Source organism: Orcinus orca, chromosome 19 (genome assembly GCF_937001465.1).
Source record: "Orcinus orca chromosome 19, mOrcOrc1.1, whole genome shotgun sequence".
NCBI lineage: Eukaryota > Metazoa > Chordata > Mammalia > Artiodactyla > Delphinidae > Orcinus > Orcinus orca.
This window is the reverse complement of record NC_064577.1, coordinates 6,950,571-6,969,907: the sequence shown is the minus strand read 5'-3', so window position 1 is coordinate 6,969,907 and position 19,337 is coordinate 6,950,571. Positions and strand designations below refer to the sequence as shown.

The window sequence follows — 19,337 nt, the reverse complement described above, 5'->3', positions numbered from 1 at the left end:
AGACACTCTGTAAAGCACCAAGAGCTTGGTTTGGACCCAGCCCAGAGGGAGTAAGTGTTGATCGCGATCTTTGTGGCTCCCCAGCAGCCGGGGTGGGCGTAGCCTGGGTGCAAGGGGCGGGGGGGGGGGGGGCCTCTGTCGTGGGAGGGCCTCCTGCGGCCCTGAGGCTGCTGTGTGTGAGAGATGGCAAGAAGGAGGTGGCAGGGGCCAGAATTGGTTTTCCTTGACATCTTTTTATGCTACGTTTGTTTGTGGAGTCTTCTGGAAGCACGGTCACCCCAGACCCCCTTCAGACATCCCCAAGGGCTGTTATCACCGGTGTTTTAAAGCGGGCCAGCTGAGCCAGCCCCGGGGCCAGGCCACAGCAGCACTCACCTCCCCCGCCACAAAGAACAGAAGCGGCGCCTCCTCCTCTTTGGCTTTGTACTTGGCGATGATCTTCTCAGCTATGGGCTGGATCAGCTGCTTGGCCGCCTCGGACTCCCCGTCATCCTCAGAATCTGTGACAGGAGAGAGAAAGACACAAAGACGCACTGGCTTGTCAATCAAGATGGAGTGGTGCCTGTGTCCAGGGCCTGACTTGCCCATCTGAGCAGCGCCTGAAGGGAAGAGAAGCCTCCCCTGGGACACCAGCCTCGCCTCCTGGGTGCAGGAGCGTGTGTCCCCAGGCATAGGCCAGCGTGCTCGCTGCTCTCACACACAGGCTGTCCTGAACCACGCCCCCAGGAAGAAGCAAGTAGCGCTAATGCCCAGGCAAGTGCAGTCCTGTTCACTGAGCTCTTCACAAACCCACCTTGGAAGCTAAGCCTCCCCTAGGCCAGGACCTGAGGTCCCGGCAGTTTTTCCTCACAATCACAGAATGAGATGCCGTGACCGCGGATCTCTGACTTCCTAATGGAAATGGCAGAACTGGTGGTGGTGGGTCAGGACTGTGGTCTGATCAGCAGCTTTGGTGGCGGTTGGGAGGCACCAGGGCACTGGCAACTTCACAGCTGGCAGCGGGACTTGGCTGGGAAGGGACAGGCTGACTGCAGGGGAGAACCTCCAGCCGGGCTCCCAGAGTCCCCTCTGGGCATCTCTTGCCTCCAGTGAAACAGCAGCATGGGAGCAGCTCACTCCTGCTGAACCCTGAAACCCAGAGCAAGCGCAGACCGGGGGTGGGTGGAAACAGGTGCCCCGGAAGTGCCACACCACCCGGGAGGCCCAGTGCGCAGGCTCGGCCCCACACACTCTAGATCCACAGTTAATTAGCTCCGTGATGCTGGGAACTCGCCTTGCCTCCCTGGGACCCTATTTACCACATCTGCAAATGGCCAGTGAGGTTCCCTACGGTCCCTCAGTTCAGAATTGCTTCCCAGGCCCCAGGATGTGGGCATGTGAGCCTGCCCAGGAAAGCCCCAAGGTGAATGGTCCCCCAAGGGCAGCCCCTCCCAGGGCCTCTGCCCTCCAAGCGCAGGGCCAGCCTGCAAGTCAGTTTGCTTCAGGATTCCCTCAAGTCCGCATGTTGGCTCCCGCCTGGGGGCCCCCAAACCAGACTCGCAGAGAATGGGGGTCGGATGCTGCCTGCATTCTCCAGCCCCCTCACCGTGGTGCGTATGGCAGCAGCTCAGCCGTGATTCCGGTACCCAGATTTACTTTAAGTTGGAACCAAGCAACGAGTCCCAAGGCAGAGGGCAAGGTGGACCTTGGCCAGCAGTTGCTCCATTTGCAGAAGGAACCAGGGTCACCCTATGGGCCTGCAGGGAGCCCGGAGTGGGTGTTCTGTGTCCTCCTGCTGTCACCCACTGAAAGTCAGAGTGGGAGAGGCGGGGAGACTGAGGGGCTCTCAGCCCCGGAGATGCCCCCCGAGGCCGGGCCCTGCTCCAGCCACCCTGGGGCAGCTCCTCAGAGCACAGGTGAGCGGCAGCAGCAGCTGGGGACGAGCCTTGGCCTAAGGGGCCCAGCCCCCCACAGCTGCTGTGCTGCAGCCCGGCCCCCAACAATGGGTCTGTTCATCACGGGGCGGAGGGCTTCCTCCCGGGCTGACCTCTTCCTCCCAGCTGGCAGCCGGGAGCAGCTAGGAAGGAAAGCACAGCGGCAGCTCCCAGAACACCACCCCCCACAGGGGAGAACCACGAGTAAATCACCGGGGTCAGGAGCACGGCAGCCGCGGAGACAAAGGCCCAGGCCCTGCGTTGCTGGCGACAGAAAGAAGATGTGGAGACAGACTTCCCAGACCCCCACCCAGTGAGCTCTGCCCATCCCGTCCCACCCTGGGGCTCCCGCTGAGCTTCATACCTACAAAAAGGACGAGGCAGGGGCCCTCGTTGAGCTGCACGGCGTTGGAGTCGGAGAGCTCCAGCACGGGCTTGGGGTGCCACGGGAAGCCCCTGCAGTCCTCGTCGTTCAGCACCTCCACCCGCCCCTGCCGCGTGATCACCTCCCCCTGTGGGTCCAGCACAATGAGGGTGGGGATGCCTGCAAGAGAGGGCGCGAGATTGGCCACAGACCCACAGTCCACGGGACGGCCCCCTAGGACACAATTCAGCCGGAGAGCTCTGGGATGGAAGCTGGGCTCAGCCTCTGAAGAGCCAGGGAGCCCCCCTGGGTTGGCAGGTAACATCTCCACGGGAGCCTAATAAGCAAGTCACTCCCCCGCCCCCCGCCTCCTGGTGAATGCACTGAAGCTCCCACCTTATCCTACCGCCACGTAAAGATCAACAAGGCTGTGCGTTTCAGAACTCAGCACGGGGCCTTGGCACATAGAAGCAGGGAAGTCCTAGAGAGATCCCCAAGAAGCAGGAGCGGCTCCCACACCTGCAGGGAGTCTAAACCTCATGAGGTGGTGTGAACACCCACTCCCCTGCAATGCAGACCAGCACAGGTCAAGGGCAGGAGGGCCCCACCCGTGCAAGCACTGGGGGCCTGTTGCGGGGAGGAGCCTGGGACAGGGGCTGCCAGGGGCAGAAGGACAGGAGGAGGACAGCTGGCCACCATCTCCAGCCCTGCTGCTTGGGGAGGTTCCAGCATTCGCTCTGAGGGAGGCAGTCCCTGGAGGGAACATGCTGACGGCAGTGCTGTCGCCCTCATGTTAGAATCCTGGGCTGGGGTAAGAAACGCAACACAAAGCGCCCCGCAAACCACAGCCCGCCTCTAACCATAAAGCCTCCAGTGGAAAATCAGAGGAGATCCCTCCCGGGTTACAGTCGCATGTGGGTTTTCCACTTCCCTGTTCTTTGTACCCCATTCCCCGCTGCTTCTCCTCCAGCCACCACCCACAGAGGCAGACTCGGCCCTGCCCTTTGGGGACACTTGTCTCTCCACTGGCAGCTGGTCCCCTCCCCCCTTGCACCAACCAGCTGCCTCCCCTCTGGAGCTGACCGGAGCTTTAATTTTATATGGGCCAGGGAAAGCCAGAGCAATTTAATATTTATAGATTCCACAGCATTCAGTCGGTAATTTGCTCCACTGACATTTTACTTCGCCACGGGGGGCGATGCTGAGGTACCAGAAATACAGCCCTGGTGTTATGACCTGCATGGTGGCTGGGGCAGCGGGCATGCAGTGGTGAGCCTGTCTGAAAAAGGAAAAACGAGTCTATTATGTTCACACCTATTAGAAGGAGTGGCTTGGCATGTTAGGGAACAGGTCCAGAGAGAAACAGACTCTGGGGACTGCCTTTCCCACAACGCACAGCACATACAAACGCACGTGGCTGCAGCCAGCACACTCGGGCTTTCAGGATGCGCCCAGAGCTGTCCGGGCCTCCTGAGTTGTCCGGGTCTCCTGAGTTGTGTGTCAGAGTACAAGAGACTTGGGGCATTTCCAGCCTCATCCTCACAATGGCATGTCATCCCCCAGAGGCCTGGGGCTCACATCAGGTGTGTCCCCAACCCGGATCGGGCTGGGCTTGAGTCAGAAACCTGAAGGGAGCCTGGGGCTGGGGCCCACAACATGACAGTCTGGCCATCTGCAGACAAATACCTCCCCAGCACCATGCCTCATCTCAAAAATGCCTTGGCCAAGGTCTTTAATCAGTTTCTGAAATTGGGCAATTTCAAGTGTTGGGCTAAACCAGGGCCTGCCCACTGCTATGATTAGACACTGCAGCAGGCCTGTTTGTAGCTCAGACGTGGGATGCTGAGTTGGTCTGTGGAGGGCAAGCAGGCACAGAGGACGGACAGAGAAGGCAGGAGAAGTAAAATCCAAAGGCAAAGAAGCTCACTTCCTGGTTTGGTGCCTCGGTTTCTCCCAGTGACTACTCTAAGAGGCTTCTTTGTTACCACGGCTGCAGCCTCTCTCCAGTCATGGCTGGTGGGGACCAGGGCGGCAGGGCAGGGACACAGGCCCCCAGCTGGCTGCTATGCAGTCCTCGCCAAGTCAACAGAGGAACAGCTCCGCTGGGCCCCCGGGTGTCCCCACTCCTCCCCCACGGCTACGTGAAAGCGAAGTCCCCCTTGTATTTGGTGCTTTGAGCCCAAGATGATGAGGTGCATGTGCCTGTGGAGTGTAAACAGAAAGCGACTCGGTACAATGACCACAGACTTCAACCAAGAGAAGCCCATTTCCGGCACATGGACAGAGAAAAAGAATCAACAAGCATCGGGCCAGGCCGCCTTCCCATCACCGGATCTTGGGTTAGCTTGGCCCTGGAGCCCTAAGTGTCTATGTTCCTCCAGAGACAACCAGCAGGTGAGAAAAGGAAGCTTGCTCTCAGGGCATCTGCTCTGTGCTCCGCACAGGGCGTGGGACCTCACTCACTCCTGAAGTATGATTATCCTCCTCCTGCAGATGTTCAAGTTGCCTGCCCAAGGTCGTCTGGCCGGTAAGTGGCCACGGTGGGACAGGAAGCCTGGTCTGCCTGCTGGAAAAGCTGCTGCTCTTTCTACCAGGCCGGCCACTGGCGGGAGCGCTCACAGCCCCGGGTTGGGGACTCTCATCCCCATGGAGGAGCTGGGCAGGGCGGGCCCTGCATCCACACTCTCTGCACCACCCACCTCCCTCTTCTCTGAGGCTTTGGGGAAGGAGGCTGAGATACGATCACCTCTCCCCTTTCTCCCCCGCCCCCCGCCCCATCAGGCCTTTCCTGCTCCCCCCTCCCTTGAAGCAGGTTCCCCGAAGCAGAGACTTCTAAGGAGAAAATAGGGCAGAGCCTCTTATGGGAAACTTAAAGGGAATGGAAAATTTCTAATCAATGCCTTTGTACAGAATAACTACCACCCCAGCAAGGGGCTCGCTTCCCTGACGGGAATGAAAAGGGAGCAGTTCGCCTCTGCTTCTCTTGAACTTGTCGTTTCCCAGCTGGGATGGCTGGAACGGTTGGAGGCAGAGTACAGTAAGAATTCTAAGGAAGACCCCGGAAAGTCACTTAACTGCTCAGAGCCTCATTTCCACACCGTCAAATGGGGGTAGTGACAGTTTCCTGTCTTACTTGGGGGCTGGAAGTAGAATGACATGTAGAAAATGCTTTCGAGCAGACCATCTGGCACCCAGTAAGTACTCCGTAAATATTAGCTCTTATTATAAATAAGTTCATCATTATTTTTTTTAATCATCCCTAAGTTGATCATTTGGCTCGCGAGAAGGGACAGAAGACTGGTGCCTTGCTCTCGTGAGATAAACAGAAACCTCCACGCTGGCTGGAGGGAGTTTGCTAAAGTAATAGAACACCGAGGCGACGTCAACACCACAGGGAGGGCTCCGGGGATGGTATAATGCTGCCACGTGTGCGGCTGGTGTTCTGTCGGTTGCACCACCCCAAGCTTAACCTCTGCGAGTAGAACACACACTCTGCGCTCCTAGAGAGGGCTTCAGCCCCAGGCCCCCACCCAGGGGAGCTTGGGTGGACCACAGCAGTGCCTCAGAATCCCCTTCAGCATCTCCCCGAAAACCTAGAGAAGAAGGAACAAGGCCTAAGAAGCCGGCTCCATACTGTTTCCTCCTGGGAGGAGCCGATTCGTGAGTATTTAAAACCATCTCAAAGCCACGTGCGGGACTTCCCTGGTGGCGCAGTGGTTAAGTATCCACCTGCCAATGAAGGGGACACGGGTTCGAGCCCTGGTCCGGGAAGATCCCACATGCCGCAGAGCAACTAAGCCCGTGCGTCACAACTACTGAGCCTGCGCTCTAGAGCCCGCGAGCCACAACTACTGAGCCCATGTGCCACAACTACTGAAGCCCGCACGCCTAGAGCCCGTGCTCCGCAACAAGAGAAGCCACTGCAATGAGAAGCCTGTCCACAGAGTAGCCCCCGCTCGCCACAACTAGAGAAAGCCCATGCACAGCAACGAAGACCCAACGCGGCCGGAAAAAAAAAAAAGCCACGTGCATGGAGACTGTCCCACAGTTGCGTTTGGTTGCTTTCCTATCACCAAGGAAAGAGGGAGTTTCAAAGGAGGTGGTGGGTCTGGGGCAGCACCTGGGGGTGGGAGAGGACCTGGTCAGGGCCGTAACCCAACTTTGTTTCTCTGCTTCTAGATGGCAGTGTGATCGCAAAGATTGCTGGCAGTGGGGAAGAGAAAGGGGAGGAAAAGCAGACCCCAAGACAGGAAGAGTGGGTTAGGGCACGTGGCAGGGCAAGTGGTTACGTGATCACGGAAATAAATGGTCATCGTGAACACTGTGGCAGTATGGAAATGTTTGTAATGCATGGATGAGTTGAAAATGCAGAATACACAGTGCTATGTGTACAATTACAACTACGTAGAAATATGCTTGAAGACAGAGACCAAAAGGACTCAGAAAAGTGAAAACAGTTGTGCTAGGAAGGCAGGAATGTGGGTGAAATAGATACATATTTGAGTTTTGTTAAATGATATTATGATGAATGCACTAACATTAAGTAAAAATCAAACAGGAACCGTAGGGCAGCAGGGGTGGGATGACAAATACAGACCACGCCTTGGCAACATCAACCCCAGTTCATCACATCCCTCTTTTCCTCCCCCTCCTTCTCCCCCAAACCTTCCCCTACTGGGAGAGTTAAGGAAAGGAAGAAGGCAGCTGGTTTGAGTGGTGAAGCTCAGAGAAACCCAAAGGAAGTCAAAGGGATGAGTCTGGGCCCACTTGAACTCGGCCAGAAGGCCCGCGTCAGGAGGCACAAAGACGACTTTTCTTTTTTGACCATGCCACGTGGCATGCGGGAATCTTAGTTCCTGGACCAGGGATTGAACCCGAGCCCCTGCAGTGGAAGCTCAGAGTCTTAACCACTGGACCGCCAGGAAGTCCCAAAGAAGACATTTAAAATGGCAGCGTTCTTGTAATACAGAAAAGCCAGAAATGACCAAGTATCCACTGACGGTGGAACTGATAAACAGGCTGTGGTACAACAAAGCACTTCACGGCACTGAAATAAACCAGATGTAAATATCAACAGGGATAAATCTCAAAAACATAATGTTTAGTGAGAAAAGCAAGCTGCATTATGATATTACAGCATGTCAGCACTTAAGTATACTTCTAGAAACACACCCAGCACGACTATACATTACTCACGGATTCAGAGACTCAGTGAACTTCTGAAAACAGATGAGGAATATTCACAGTGAAGGGATGATAGTGTCACCGCTCTCCCCCGCTGGGGAGAAAGAAGGGGCAAGGCTCCACGGAGGAGTAAAGGGAGCCCCACTTGGTCTCTGTTTAATGCTCCCATTCGTTGATAAATACCTCAGGCAAAGATGTCAGTTCTAGGTGGTGGCCACATGGGTGTTTGTTACATTATTCTTTGTCCTTTCCTGTTTTTCCTTTTTTTATGTTTTCAGAATGAAACAAGATGAGCAGAGAAGAGCACTGAGGCTGCTCTGTAGGCCCTAAGACAGCCCCCAGCCGCCCTCCCCAGGCCCAGGGGGCCCGCTCCACAGAGCCTGCGCCAGCCCTTTCAATACTGAGATTTGCCTACAAAAAACACCAGCGTGGGCCCCTCGCCCTCTACTCATTGAAAAACACAATGGCTGAATGTTTCGTTTCTATAGAAAATAAAGAGACTCTGCCTCAAGTCCATTTTGTGAAAGGAGCAGGGAAGAGGGCAAAGGAAGGGAAAGAGAGAGGAGAAGGGCGGGAAATGGATGAGAAAGGCAGGGAAAGGGGAAAAGGAGAAGAAAAAGCCAGAGGATAAGGCTAAGGAATAAGAGGGCAACAGAGAAACAGAAGATAAATGGATCCCGGGAGAGCGACGGGCCTCACACAACTGCCTCCCGGTCTTCCCTGCTGCTCTCCTGGTGGCAGGGCCTCCGTCCACCCTGGGCCCTGTCGCTGGCCCCAGAGGCGGGGGCGGGGGTGGGGAGGAGAGGAACAAAGCCAGCGAGGGCCTCTAACCCAGGAGAGAAGGGGCTCGGAGCCTCCCTGCGCAGAACATGGTATTCTCCAACAGCCAGCATTAGAGAATTGCTAATGGGATCTGCCTTTTGCCAAGTGCGTCTAAACCCTTTCCTTAGAAAGGCATTTGTCAGCAGCTTATAGGGCTACAAATTCCCCAGTCTGCACAAAGCGCTGGGAGGAGGGAGGCCAACCCAGCTACTCCCCAAGGCAAAGGAAGTGGATGGAGGCCACATGCCAGGCTTTGGTGAACTCAAGCGGCCCCATGAAGACTGCTAGCTAACACGGCCCAGGCTCAGGCCAGAGCACCCGAGGGACCAGCAACCAGCCTGGGAGCAGATGCCTCCTCAAGGCCTGCAGCAGGTCCTGCCATCTCTGAAAGGGGTGACTGGAGGACACAGCCTCAAGACCCAGACTCTCCCACCACCATCTGGATGGACACCTGAACGAAGGGGCAGCATCTTATGCAAGGCCTCCTCGGGATGCTGGAAGATACTCAGAATCCGGGGGCGCTCTGAGCCCAGCTCCCAGGATGCTCAGAGGATTCCAGGTTCTTCTGCATTGCCCATTTTCACCCAAGCCTGTCCAGGTGACACAGAGCGGCTCTGCCCTCATGGGCCTCCATATGGTCTGATGAAGTCATTTGCGCGCTATAAGGCCCAAAGACAGGCCAGGTGGAGGTGGCTCAGCTTGGGTGCGGGCAGGGGAAGGTACCTCATACTGCTCTCTGAAAGCACCCTCATCAAAACGTTCAGGAAGAGACAGAAAGTGGGGTGAGAGACCAGGACACAGAGTCAAGCAGGGAGCATGAGCTCTCGCAGATAGAGCCCTGCGGGATTTGCAGAAGATCAGAGGGCTGGTGGAACCCTCCACTGACTCTGCATATGCATGGAGTGTATGTACGTGCACATTGTGATACTGTAACATAGTGAGGCGTATATATTTGGCCTTCATCCCCAGCTCCTGGCACAGAGCTCCTAAAACCCCTATAATTTCCTGAATGATTGGGGTGATAGGAACATCTTTTGTTATAATATTTGGTCTTAGTCCCAGATCCTGACGCAAGAGCTTCCAAGACTGTTGGAATGGAAGTGGTAAGAGTGACTGTCTTTTTGGATGCTCGCGAGATGACGGGTCTAGGTCGCCAGAGAGACGTGGTTAGAAGGTTGGAACATTCAGCTCCACACCCTTGACCTCAAGAGCTGGGGAAGGGAGAAGGGCTGGAGGTTGAGTTAATCACCAATGGCCAATGATTTAACCACTCATGCCTACATAGTGAAACCTCCATAAAGGCCCCAAAATGATGGGGTTCAGAGAGCTTCCAGGTTGGTGAACATGTGGAGGTGCTGGGAGGGCGGTGCACCTGGAGAGGACATGGGAGCCCTACTTGAGCAAGAAAGAAGAAAGGGGATGGAGAGACACACAGACATTCTGAGTTACGGACCTGAGGCTGTAAAAGATGCTTCGTGGTGGAGAGGAGGGAGACTGAGGGAATTCAGGAGAGCCGGCCATACGCCCACCAAAGCAGGTCTGCTGAGGAGAGAGACACTCACCCAGGGGAGGAGTCTGGGCCATGGGAGATGCCGACAGGGAGGAAAGTGATGGCCCCGGGACCTCGGAACCCCGCCCCCTTGAACAGGCTGTGGATCTCCTCTACCTTATATTTTGGTAGTCAAACGCACTGGGATGCTGACTGGTAAGATCAATGGAAATGCTGCCAAAGAACTTACTAACGACTAATGCGCCGGGGAACCCCAAACACGCCATGAAGCTGAAGCAGCCTGTGAGGCTGGAAGGAGGCAGAGGCCGCCTGGGCCACCTGCCCTAGAGCCCAAGGGAGCAGCCTCCCTCTCTCTCCCCACAGGTAGGCCTGTCGTGAGCCACAGCCTGAGGTCTGGCTACAGTGGGAACTCAGTGAGGCCATCAGAAATATCAGAGGATAACATGCCTCTGGGATTTCTCTTCTAGTCTAGCTTACATGTCACTACTGTACGGATCTCCCCTTAATCAAATTTTTCAAACAGCTCGAAAGCCCAAAGCGCCAAGTTCAAGGACCACAGCCGGGTGCTCAAGGCCTTCTGTGATGTGGCATCACCAGCCTTATTACCCGGTCTGCCCTACAGTACACCACGGACATCCTACTCTGGCCTTTGCCCTGGAATGTCTCAAACCCTCTACCTAAATCCCATCCATTCTGTAAGGCCCTGCTCTAGAGTCACCTCCTCCAGGAAGCCTTCTGGGCTCAAGAGCTCCAAGCCAGAGTCTCGTGTGAATTCAGACTATTCCCCTGTCTGCCCTTCATTAAACGCTGCCTTGAAAAGGATCCTGTGTGGCTCTTCCACACTCTCGATTCACCGTGCTTTAGTGCATCTCTGGCTTCACAGGGCCAGAGGCGGACAGACAGATCAGGGTCAGCCGGCCATGTCTGACAGGCTGCTTGCAGGAATGACTCCTAAGGCTTAGCCAAAGGGGTCAGTGATCAAGTGAGCAGTTGGCAGAAAACACTGTGCCAGGGAGAGAACCCAAGCGTGAGGCAGCGGGAGGTAGAGAGCTGGGAACGCAGGCTGGTCCAAGCTGAGGAGGGACTAGTACAGATGGCAGGGAGTGTACACCGTGGAGCCAGCAGACAAGGAGCAGCGGGACGGGCCAGGTGCAGGGCTGGGCTGCAGAGGACACTCGCCGGCCAGAGCTGGGTTCTTTTGTGTGGCTGCCCGGCCGCTGCTTGCCTGGGCACAGGGCCTCTCCAGATCAGCTTTCTGACTCTCAGCTGAGGGCTCCTTGAAGTCTGGGAACCACATATGTACTCATCCTCACACTGCCAGGCCTTAAGAGACTGAGCCAAATGAATGCATCTCTGAAAACTCTCCATTCTCTTCCTGCTCATTTGTGGTCACCCGCATCCTGGCTGTCTGGGCCACACCTAGCAACCAGGGCTCCTACTGCTGTAATATTTACATGTCGATAGCTGGAGAATCCACAAGGAGAGTTCCCTTCTCTGCTCTCTGAAGGCAGACAGAAAACAATCAGTTTAATTTTTTTTCCTTTTTTGTTTTTTTGGCCACACCATGCAGCATGCGGGATCTTAAGTTCCCCAACCAGGGATCGAACCCACACCGCCTAAAGTGCAAGTGCGGAGTCTTAACCACTGGACCGCCAGGGAAGTCCCACGATCAATTTAATTTTTTCGTGCCCTGCCAATGTCTGACAGAAGGGTACCTTCTAGCCTCAGCCGTGTGCCCAGAACTTGTGCGGAATCTTGCAGGGTTTGTGATTTCTCCTCAGGAGATTGCCATTCTGTGCCTACCCCGCCAACAAGGGCCCCAAGAAGCATCTCACAGAGCACAGGGAGGGTAGAAACCCCCACCCTCAAACTGGCTCTGCAGGACACAGACTGTCCTTTGTGTTAATTTATTACTTTCAGGTGACCTCAGGGCCTTAGCATCGACCACTAGAATATGACCTGCACCTCACTGGCCTCCACCCCCAAGAAAGGGCAACTCCCTTCCTCAGAGAGGAAAAGGCTGTGCTTCACTGAGGACGTGTGTTTGGAAAGAAGATGCCCCCATATGGAGAGGCTGCCTGACTGAGCAGAGTGGCCAAGTGAAGCCCAGCACCCGCTCTGCTCTCGGGGACGAGTTCAGTCTTCTGAGCCCTTGTACGAAGTGACACCTATTTGACCAACGCTTTTTAGTTCTTCAGAAGATATCATCCTACTGTAGTTATTTCCCAATGTAAATCCCATCTTGCCCACTCAAGGGCAGCCCTGGGACACCCTTCTGGTTTCTTATTCCCCACCAAGCTCAGTGTACAGTATTGGTGGTTAGCTGGAGCTCAAGAAATAGAATCCTATGCATTTAAATCTACTCCAGCTTTTTTCCAAAAAGGATTTGAGGCTGCTTAAAAAGTGCATGATATAATCCAATAAAAAACTGATGAAAACATCCCACTGAAAGGAAAACAAGGAAGGAAGAGAAAACCAAGCTAGGGTCAAGGGCACGCAGAGAAATGGTCAGCTTTGTAAAACTGCTGAAGGTGGCTACAAATTCAGCTCTGAGTTTTCTAGGGGCTAAAGCAAGGAAAGAACTGTGGTCTGTGATGAAATCCAAAGTATACGAAAGATGAAAGAAAAAAACAAAAACAAAAATGCACCTCCAACTGCAAAAGAAGTTCAGTTTTTGCTGGGTGCTAGAGGGTAATTTCCTGAACATGAATTCCTACAAGTGGGATTCTGAAATTAAAGGTTTTATAGATTTTTAAGGCCTCTGGTGTACATTGCCAATTTCTCTCCTTGAAACGTTGTCCTGATTTAGATTCCCACTAGCAGTCTGCTCTCTTTCCTATACTGGGGATTATCTTTTTTTGGCAAGTAGAGTTCTTTGCAAATGTGATAGACACAAATTCAGTGTTTTAATCTGTAAATCATGAATGAAAATTATTCTGAATATTTTTCTTATCCATTCTGACAATATGCATCAGGTGAATTGCCCACCTCATATCTTGTACATATTTTCAACTAAATTGTTTGTCTCTCTCTCTTTTTGGACTGGTATCTGGAAAGAGCTCTTTTTCTATGAAGGATATAGATTCTTTGCCACATGTGTTATTAATACTGTTAGTTGCCTTTCTGTTAGTAAGCTTTTTGACATCGAAAAGTTTATCTTTTTTAGGTTGTAAAATCAAATATTTCCCTTTTTTCCCCTAAGTCAGTCAGTTAAATATTAAGTGCCTACTCTGTATCCAACAGTGAAACTGCCCAGTTTTCCTGAAAAAAGTTAGGTTAAGTAACTTGCTCAAGGTCAGTCAGCAGTAGGGGGGTAAACCCTCAGCAAATACTTGTTGAATGAATGAATAAGTGAATTGAGAGACATGAAGTTTTACTTATCCCCACCAAGTGGCAATTCAACCCTCTGTTTAGTACGACTGGCCTAGGATCATCACTTTTCTCAAGCAATACTGCTCCTACCCCAAGGCACACATGCTTTAAGGCTCTCTGCAAGCAGAGTGCTGGAAAGAAATACTCCTGGGCCATCTCCTTTAAATTAACCAACTTGGTACCCGTCCTTCTGGACCAGTAAACCATGTCATGTCTCTCCACTTCTGCTTGGAAAGAAAACTGCTTTCATCTTTTTTATTAGTAGGAGGCATAAGGCTCCCAAATTCTCAAAGGATGAATAGACCTAGACTTAATGCCCAAAGTGTGGTCCCTGGACCAGCGGCAGTGGCATCACCTGGGGGCTTTTGCTAGAAATGCAGGATCTCAGCCACACCCCAGAACCACTGAATCCGAATCTGCATTTTCGCAAGATCCCCAGGGAATTCTTATGCACATTTGAAACTGAGAATCACCAATTTTAAATGAAATATTAATTTTTTGAAACTAGCTCCTAACAAAGCCAAATGCTTACTCTAAATGGTGAAGAAAAAAGGTTAAAGAACCTGATGAGTTCCCCCACAAGCTGTGGAGTTGGTGGGTAGATCTTGATTTGTCTTTTTTTTTTCCACTTCCTATAAACCAAGACACTGAGAACTCAAATATTAGCTGTTATCTGTCTAGGGTTGACCAGGATCTGGTACCACTGATACAAAGACAATGAATTTAACTCTAAATAGGCCACCAAGAAAAAACCTGGCTGGGTGAAGGCTGGGAAGGAGGTATTCACATAATAAAGAATAAAAACACAGATTGTCTCACTAGTAATCATTATTTCTGAAAAACACCATGATTAGTACTTCAAGTCCAAGTTTTCAACACTCTCAGGAAATCAATTTTCTTGCCTAAAAGGCAATAAATACCCCCTCAGCCGTCACTGTGACACTTCAGGAATGTGCGAAGTATGGGATTTGCATTATCCTATTAACGCTCCCAGCGACTCTTTGTGGCAGATATATCATCCACAGTTTACAGATGAGGAAACCGAGGCTCAAGGAGCTTGACTAACAGAACCAAAGGTCACCCTCAGGTCTGTTTGACAGAAAGAACCTTGGGATAGGGTTTTGGCCGAGTCATTGGGCAGCTGTTCTCCATAGCCCAACCACATTAGAACCCACTAGGCCGGGTGGTGAGAAGTAGCTGTCTCACTGGGACAAGCATTTTCAAAAAAAAAAAAAAAAAAATGGCTTTAATGAGGGATAATCTACATACCTTAAAATCCACCGCATCTTTTTAAGATGCTAAAGAATGTGAACATTCATGGAAATAAAGATGTTCTTTTCCCTCTAGAAGGAAAGCCAAAGAGGTGGTGAGCCCAGACAAGCGAGCAGGATTCCAAGGAAGCCACAAGTCGGGCACACCTACCTTGGATTCCATACAGCCGGTTGAGGCGCGACCGCCGGGCCTCGTCGGTGTAGGGAACTGCGAGCCACGGCATCTCACTGAAGTACTGTTTGAATGAGTCCTCTGACCTACAGAGACACACACAGGGAGACAAAGCCCTATTACCCCACAAGGCACCACCACTGGGTCCTCCCCACCTTCCACCAAGTCGTGCCCAGGGCCCTACAGATGCCGGGGCTTCTAATCATCGTGCTCCTCGGACACCAGGCCGGAGGACACTGTCCTACCCATTCCAGCGCACACCCCAAAGCAAAGCTCCACACAACAGGTGGACGCCAAACTGAAATGCCAGGCCACTTCAACATCCCGCTTCTCTGCACCCTACACATTCAGCTCACGCTTAACTTCTCCTTTTTCAACATTGACAGGTCTTACTTTTATGAGGAGTCTAGATGTTCAGACACCACATTCCCCGCAATGTTTGTAATCTGTGCACATAACAGTGATGCGTACAGGACACTTAACCAAGCGTATACCTACGACTCCATGTCTAAGAAACTCTAGGAGTGATAAATCTAATCAAGTGATAGAAAGCAGATCCGGGGATCTGTGGGGCTGGGACTTGGGGGTGAGGATTAACTGAGAAGAGGCACGAGGGATTCTTTTAATTGATGGGAATGTTCTACACCTTCACTGTGATGGTGACACAGGTACATACATTAGTGAAAATACATTGAACTGGACACCCAGAGTGTATGAATTTCACTGTATGAAAATCGTACTTCAATAAAGTTGACTTTTTTATTATCTACTTATTTATTTTGGCTGCGCCACGGGGCTTGCAGGATCTTGGTTCCCTGACCAGGGATCAAACCCGCACCCTCGGTAGTGAAAGCGCGGAGTCCTAACCACTGGACCGCCAGGGAATTCCCAAGTTGATGTTGTTTAAGGCTTTAACAAAGTGACTCCTCCCTGTGGCATGCCTTCAGGCTTGCCGCACTCCATGCGGGGGTGGGGGGGTTGGGGGGCTCGGTGTAGTGGGGTGGGGCCCACGGGCCAATAAACTGAGGACAGCATCATGCAGACATCAAGGGTACGACAGTGGACACAAGGCCCTCCATGTGTTGCCATCTCAGAGACCCTTCTGTGAACAGAACACCTGGCGGCTCAGTCTGAACTGGGGCTGGAGTTTTGAGATGAAGGAAGGTCACTGATGAGTAAAGCTGGCAAGAGGGCAAGAAACAGAGGAGACTGAGGCTAAAAGGCCCTGACGTACTCCAGGAAGAATGTCTGTTCTTGTTTTGAGGAGAGCCCCTAGAAAAAGCACGTGGCCAGAGCTCAGAGAAATGCCTGCAGAGCCCACTAGGATAGGTGCCACATTCCATTAGTCTCCGGCTCTTTTCTTTCCATCCTCCCCCCTCCACATCCTTTCACCACCATCCACAAAGCTGAACTAATCAGAAAAAAATGCGTGCTAATCTCAAATGCCCCAGGCCAGAATTGGGATGTCCCTTAATAATGACAGCAAGGACGGGTTTTTCTTGGCTCCCCTTCAGACAATTACGTGAGTAAATATGAAATGTATCTGTCCCTCCGATAATCATCCCAGATATGTCTTCCCTGATCCCTATCCCCCAAGCTCTAAGCTTAAAGAGGCGAGATGTGTATGGCAAGAGACATCCACCTAGAGAAAAGGGGAGATGCACCGCCACTCTCCCCAGCACGCGTTACCTGTCTGCACTAACAAAGATGATCTCGAATTTCTGGCCTGCCTCCTTGATCTTCCGGTAGGATTCCACCAGGACCCGGGTGAGGCTTCGGCAGGGTGGACACTGGAAGACATGAGTGGGATCCTGCAGCCTCACGTCGCGCCTTCGCCTTCCCAATTCCCAGCCACCTGCCCGTAGAGGCCAGGTCAGCAACACCCAAGCAGGATTCGGATCGCGTTTCCAGTTTATGAAAGAGGCAGAAACAAACGTGCCTCTCGTGATGGCGCGTATCCAGCACAGGCCCTGCCCCATCCACGTGGGTGCCAGCAGGCAGCAGTTAAAACGAGCTCCCGCGGGGCCCATGAGGAGCCTCGTCAGAATGGGTTAGGAGGACTCCTCTTTTTATTTATTTATTTTTTAGGGGGAAGGACTGCCCTTTTAGGCCAGTCCAAAGAAGTCGTTTTCTTGCTGCTAATATCATTCATCACAATAAGCACTTGCAGCATGCCAGCAATGCATCGGGCACAGGGGAAGGCAAGAATGCCGGGAAATGACACCTGAGCAGTCACACCTCCAGAAGCCAACCCCAGCTGGGGTTGGTGGTGACATCACTGCTCCCTTCTGTCTGGACTAAAGAGGGACCAAACACTCACCCAGTGTGCAGAGAAATAGACTCCCACGTGAGACCCCTCCAGGCTGCTGCTCTCCAGGGACTGCCCATTATTTCTAAGCAAGGGCCCTGCAATGACTTCCCTGAAGGGTTTAGGCCCCCAAGGGAATTCCAAACCTGAAACAGGCAACAGAGAGCGAGAATGTTAAGACTCTTCCTCGTGGCCTCTGACCCAAAAGGCCTCAGGGCTGCAGAGCATGACAACTTTATCACCAAACAGTAATTTTTTTTAAATTTTATTTTATTTTTTAAATTTTTTTTTTAACATCTTTATTGGGGTATAATTGCTTTACAATGGTGTATTAGTTTCTGCTTTATAACAAAGTGAATCAGTCATACATAAACAGATGTTCCCATATGTCTTCCCTGTTGCGTCTCCCTCCCTCCCACCCTCCCTATCCCACCCCTCCAGGCTGTCACAAAGCACCGAGCCAATATCCCTGTGCCATGCGGCTGCTTCCCACTAGCTATCTACCTTACTGCGTTTGTTAGTGTGTATATGCCCATGACTCTCTCTCGCCCTGTCACAGCTCACCCTTCCCCCTCCCCATAACCTCAAGTCCGTTCTCTAGGAGGTCTGCGTCTTTATTCCTGCTTTACCCCTAGGTTCTTCATGACATTTTTTTTTCTTAAATTCCATATATATGTGTTAGCATACGGTATTTGTCTTTTTCTTTCTGACTTACTTCACTCTGTATGACAGACTCTAGGTCTATCCACCTCATTACAAATAGCTCAATTTCGTTTCTTTTTATGGCTGAGTAATATTCCATTGTATATATGTGCCACATCTTCTTTATCCATTCATCCGATGACGGGCACTTAGGTTGTTTCCATCTCCGGGCTATTGTAAATAGAGCTGCAATGAACATTTTGGTACATGACTCTTTTTGAATTTTGGTTTTCTCAGGGTATATGCCCAGTAGTGGGATTGTTTTTTAACATATCCGTAGAACCCGCAGCTAAAGCAGGAATAAAAGCAGGACTCATCCGCGGCAGAGCCCTACCTACCTTCAAGGCAATGGTTCCTGAACCTGGATGACCACAGGACCCATCTCCTGGGGGGCTTTTGAAAAGTACAGAAGCCCAGGTCACCCCCCACCCCCAGTCTCAGGATTCAGGGGCAAGGCTGAAGATGCATGTCCAAAACAAAGCAAAACGACTCCCCGAGTAATTGTGATGATGGGACAGTTGGGAAATCACTGCCTTGGGTATTAACTGTGAGTTTCTTCGATTCCAACCCTGGACTCTCAGTGGCTCTCAACTCTGCATTTTAGAATCAGCTGGGGAACTGTAAAATTCCCCATCCCCAAAGATTCTGATTCAGCCGGTCTGGGTTGGGGCCCAGGGAACCAAGTGAGATGAGAATTTCAGTCTACTGAAAGGAAAGCGTAAAACCACTCAACCCAGATGGTCGACATTCTGGTGACACATAAGCCCCAGGCAGGAAGAGCAAATGATATGCTCCCCCACTCAACAGAACAGTGTTTTCTCACAGGGTGGTCCAGGGACCACTGCCTCAAAATCGCCTGGGGCGGGTGGAGGATGGGAGGGAGAAAGAAGCACAGCCTGGCTGAAAAAGCAGGTGGCCAAGCCCACCCTGAAACAAATGGATCCAAAATTCTCTGGGGGTGGAGGCGGGGAAGCTGGGTTTCTAACAAGTTTCAGAGTGGAGTGTGTGTGTGTGTGTGTGCGCGCGTGCGTGTGTGTGTGTGCGCGTGCGTGTGTGTGCGCGTGTGTGTGTGTGTGTGTGTGTGTGTGTGTGTGTGTGTGTGTGTGTGTGTGTGTGTTTACATTTCAGAAAGTAAAGACTTGGTTCTACCTGCCCTGGTTTTTACTGAGGACAATTCTTTGAAGCAGGTGAAATTTTTACTGGGAAAATTTGTGACCCGGGTTGAATCCTCCAATTGGATCAGTAAGTGAGGGACAGAAGAACTTGTAACACTTCTATGACTTTTATGACTCCAGTGCACAGGGTTGGGGGGCGGGGGTTGAGAGAAGGAGAGAAACAGGCCCTGGACAGCCTCTGAGCAGGGTGATGAGAGCCACCCAGGCACAGCCAGCCACCCGGCCAGTCAGCAAGACCAAGGCTTAGGATTTGAGCAGCCCCAAGAACTGAGGGGCCCCCACCGCCAGGCCAGCAGAGTAATGCAGAGATTGCGACTTTGCTACGGTAAAATTTTAATGAGAAAAAACCCCGAAACCACACAGCCTGCCTCTGATTGTGAAGGTGAGAGCTGCCGTTGAAACAGCACTAGGAGTCGGAATCTGGGCTCAAGCCGCTTCTCAATGGCCTCCTCAGCCCTCAAAGCTAAACTTCCTTTTTCAGATTCCATCTCCGCTGGCCCATGAACTAAAGCCCCCACGAGGGACATTCTGATCTCCGTAAAAA

General features: G+C 52.2%; 1 protein-coding gene across 4 annotated transcripts in view; it reads right to left on the bottom strand.

Moving 5' to 3' along the window:
• The window catches only part of NXN (nucleoredoxin), a 141,548-nt gene that overhangs the window by 4,253 nt on the left and 117,958 nt on the right, over positions 1-19,337 (bottom strand). For 3 of the 4 annotated variants that reach the window (XM_004267083.3, XM_033423307.2, XM_049701938.1), the window contains 5 exons: positions 16,929-17,062; positions 16,298-16,398; positions 14,588-14,694; positions 2,278-2,457; positions 376-500 (listed from right to left, as the gene is read on the bottom strand). In XM_004267083.3, coding sequence (XP_004267131.1) covers positions 376-500; positions 2,278-2,457; positions 14,588-14,694; positions 16,298-16,398; positions 16,929-17,062 — 647 coding nt within the window. The remainder of the gene's footprint in view (positions 1-375; positions 501-2,277; positions 2,458-14,587; positions 14,695-16,297; positions 16,399-16,928; positions 17,063-19,337) is intronic. The other variant, XM_033423306.2, reaches the window with a different exon arrangement.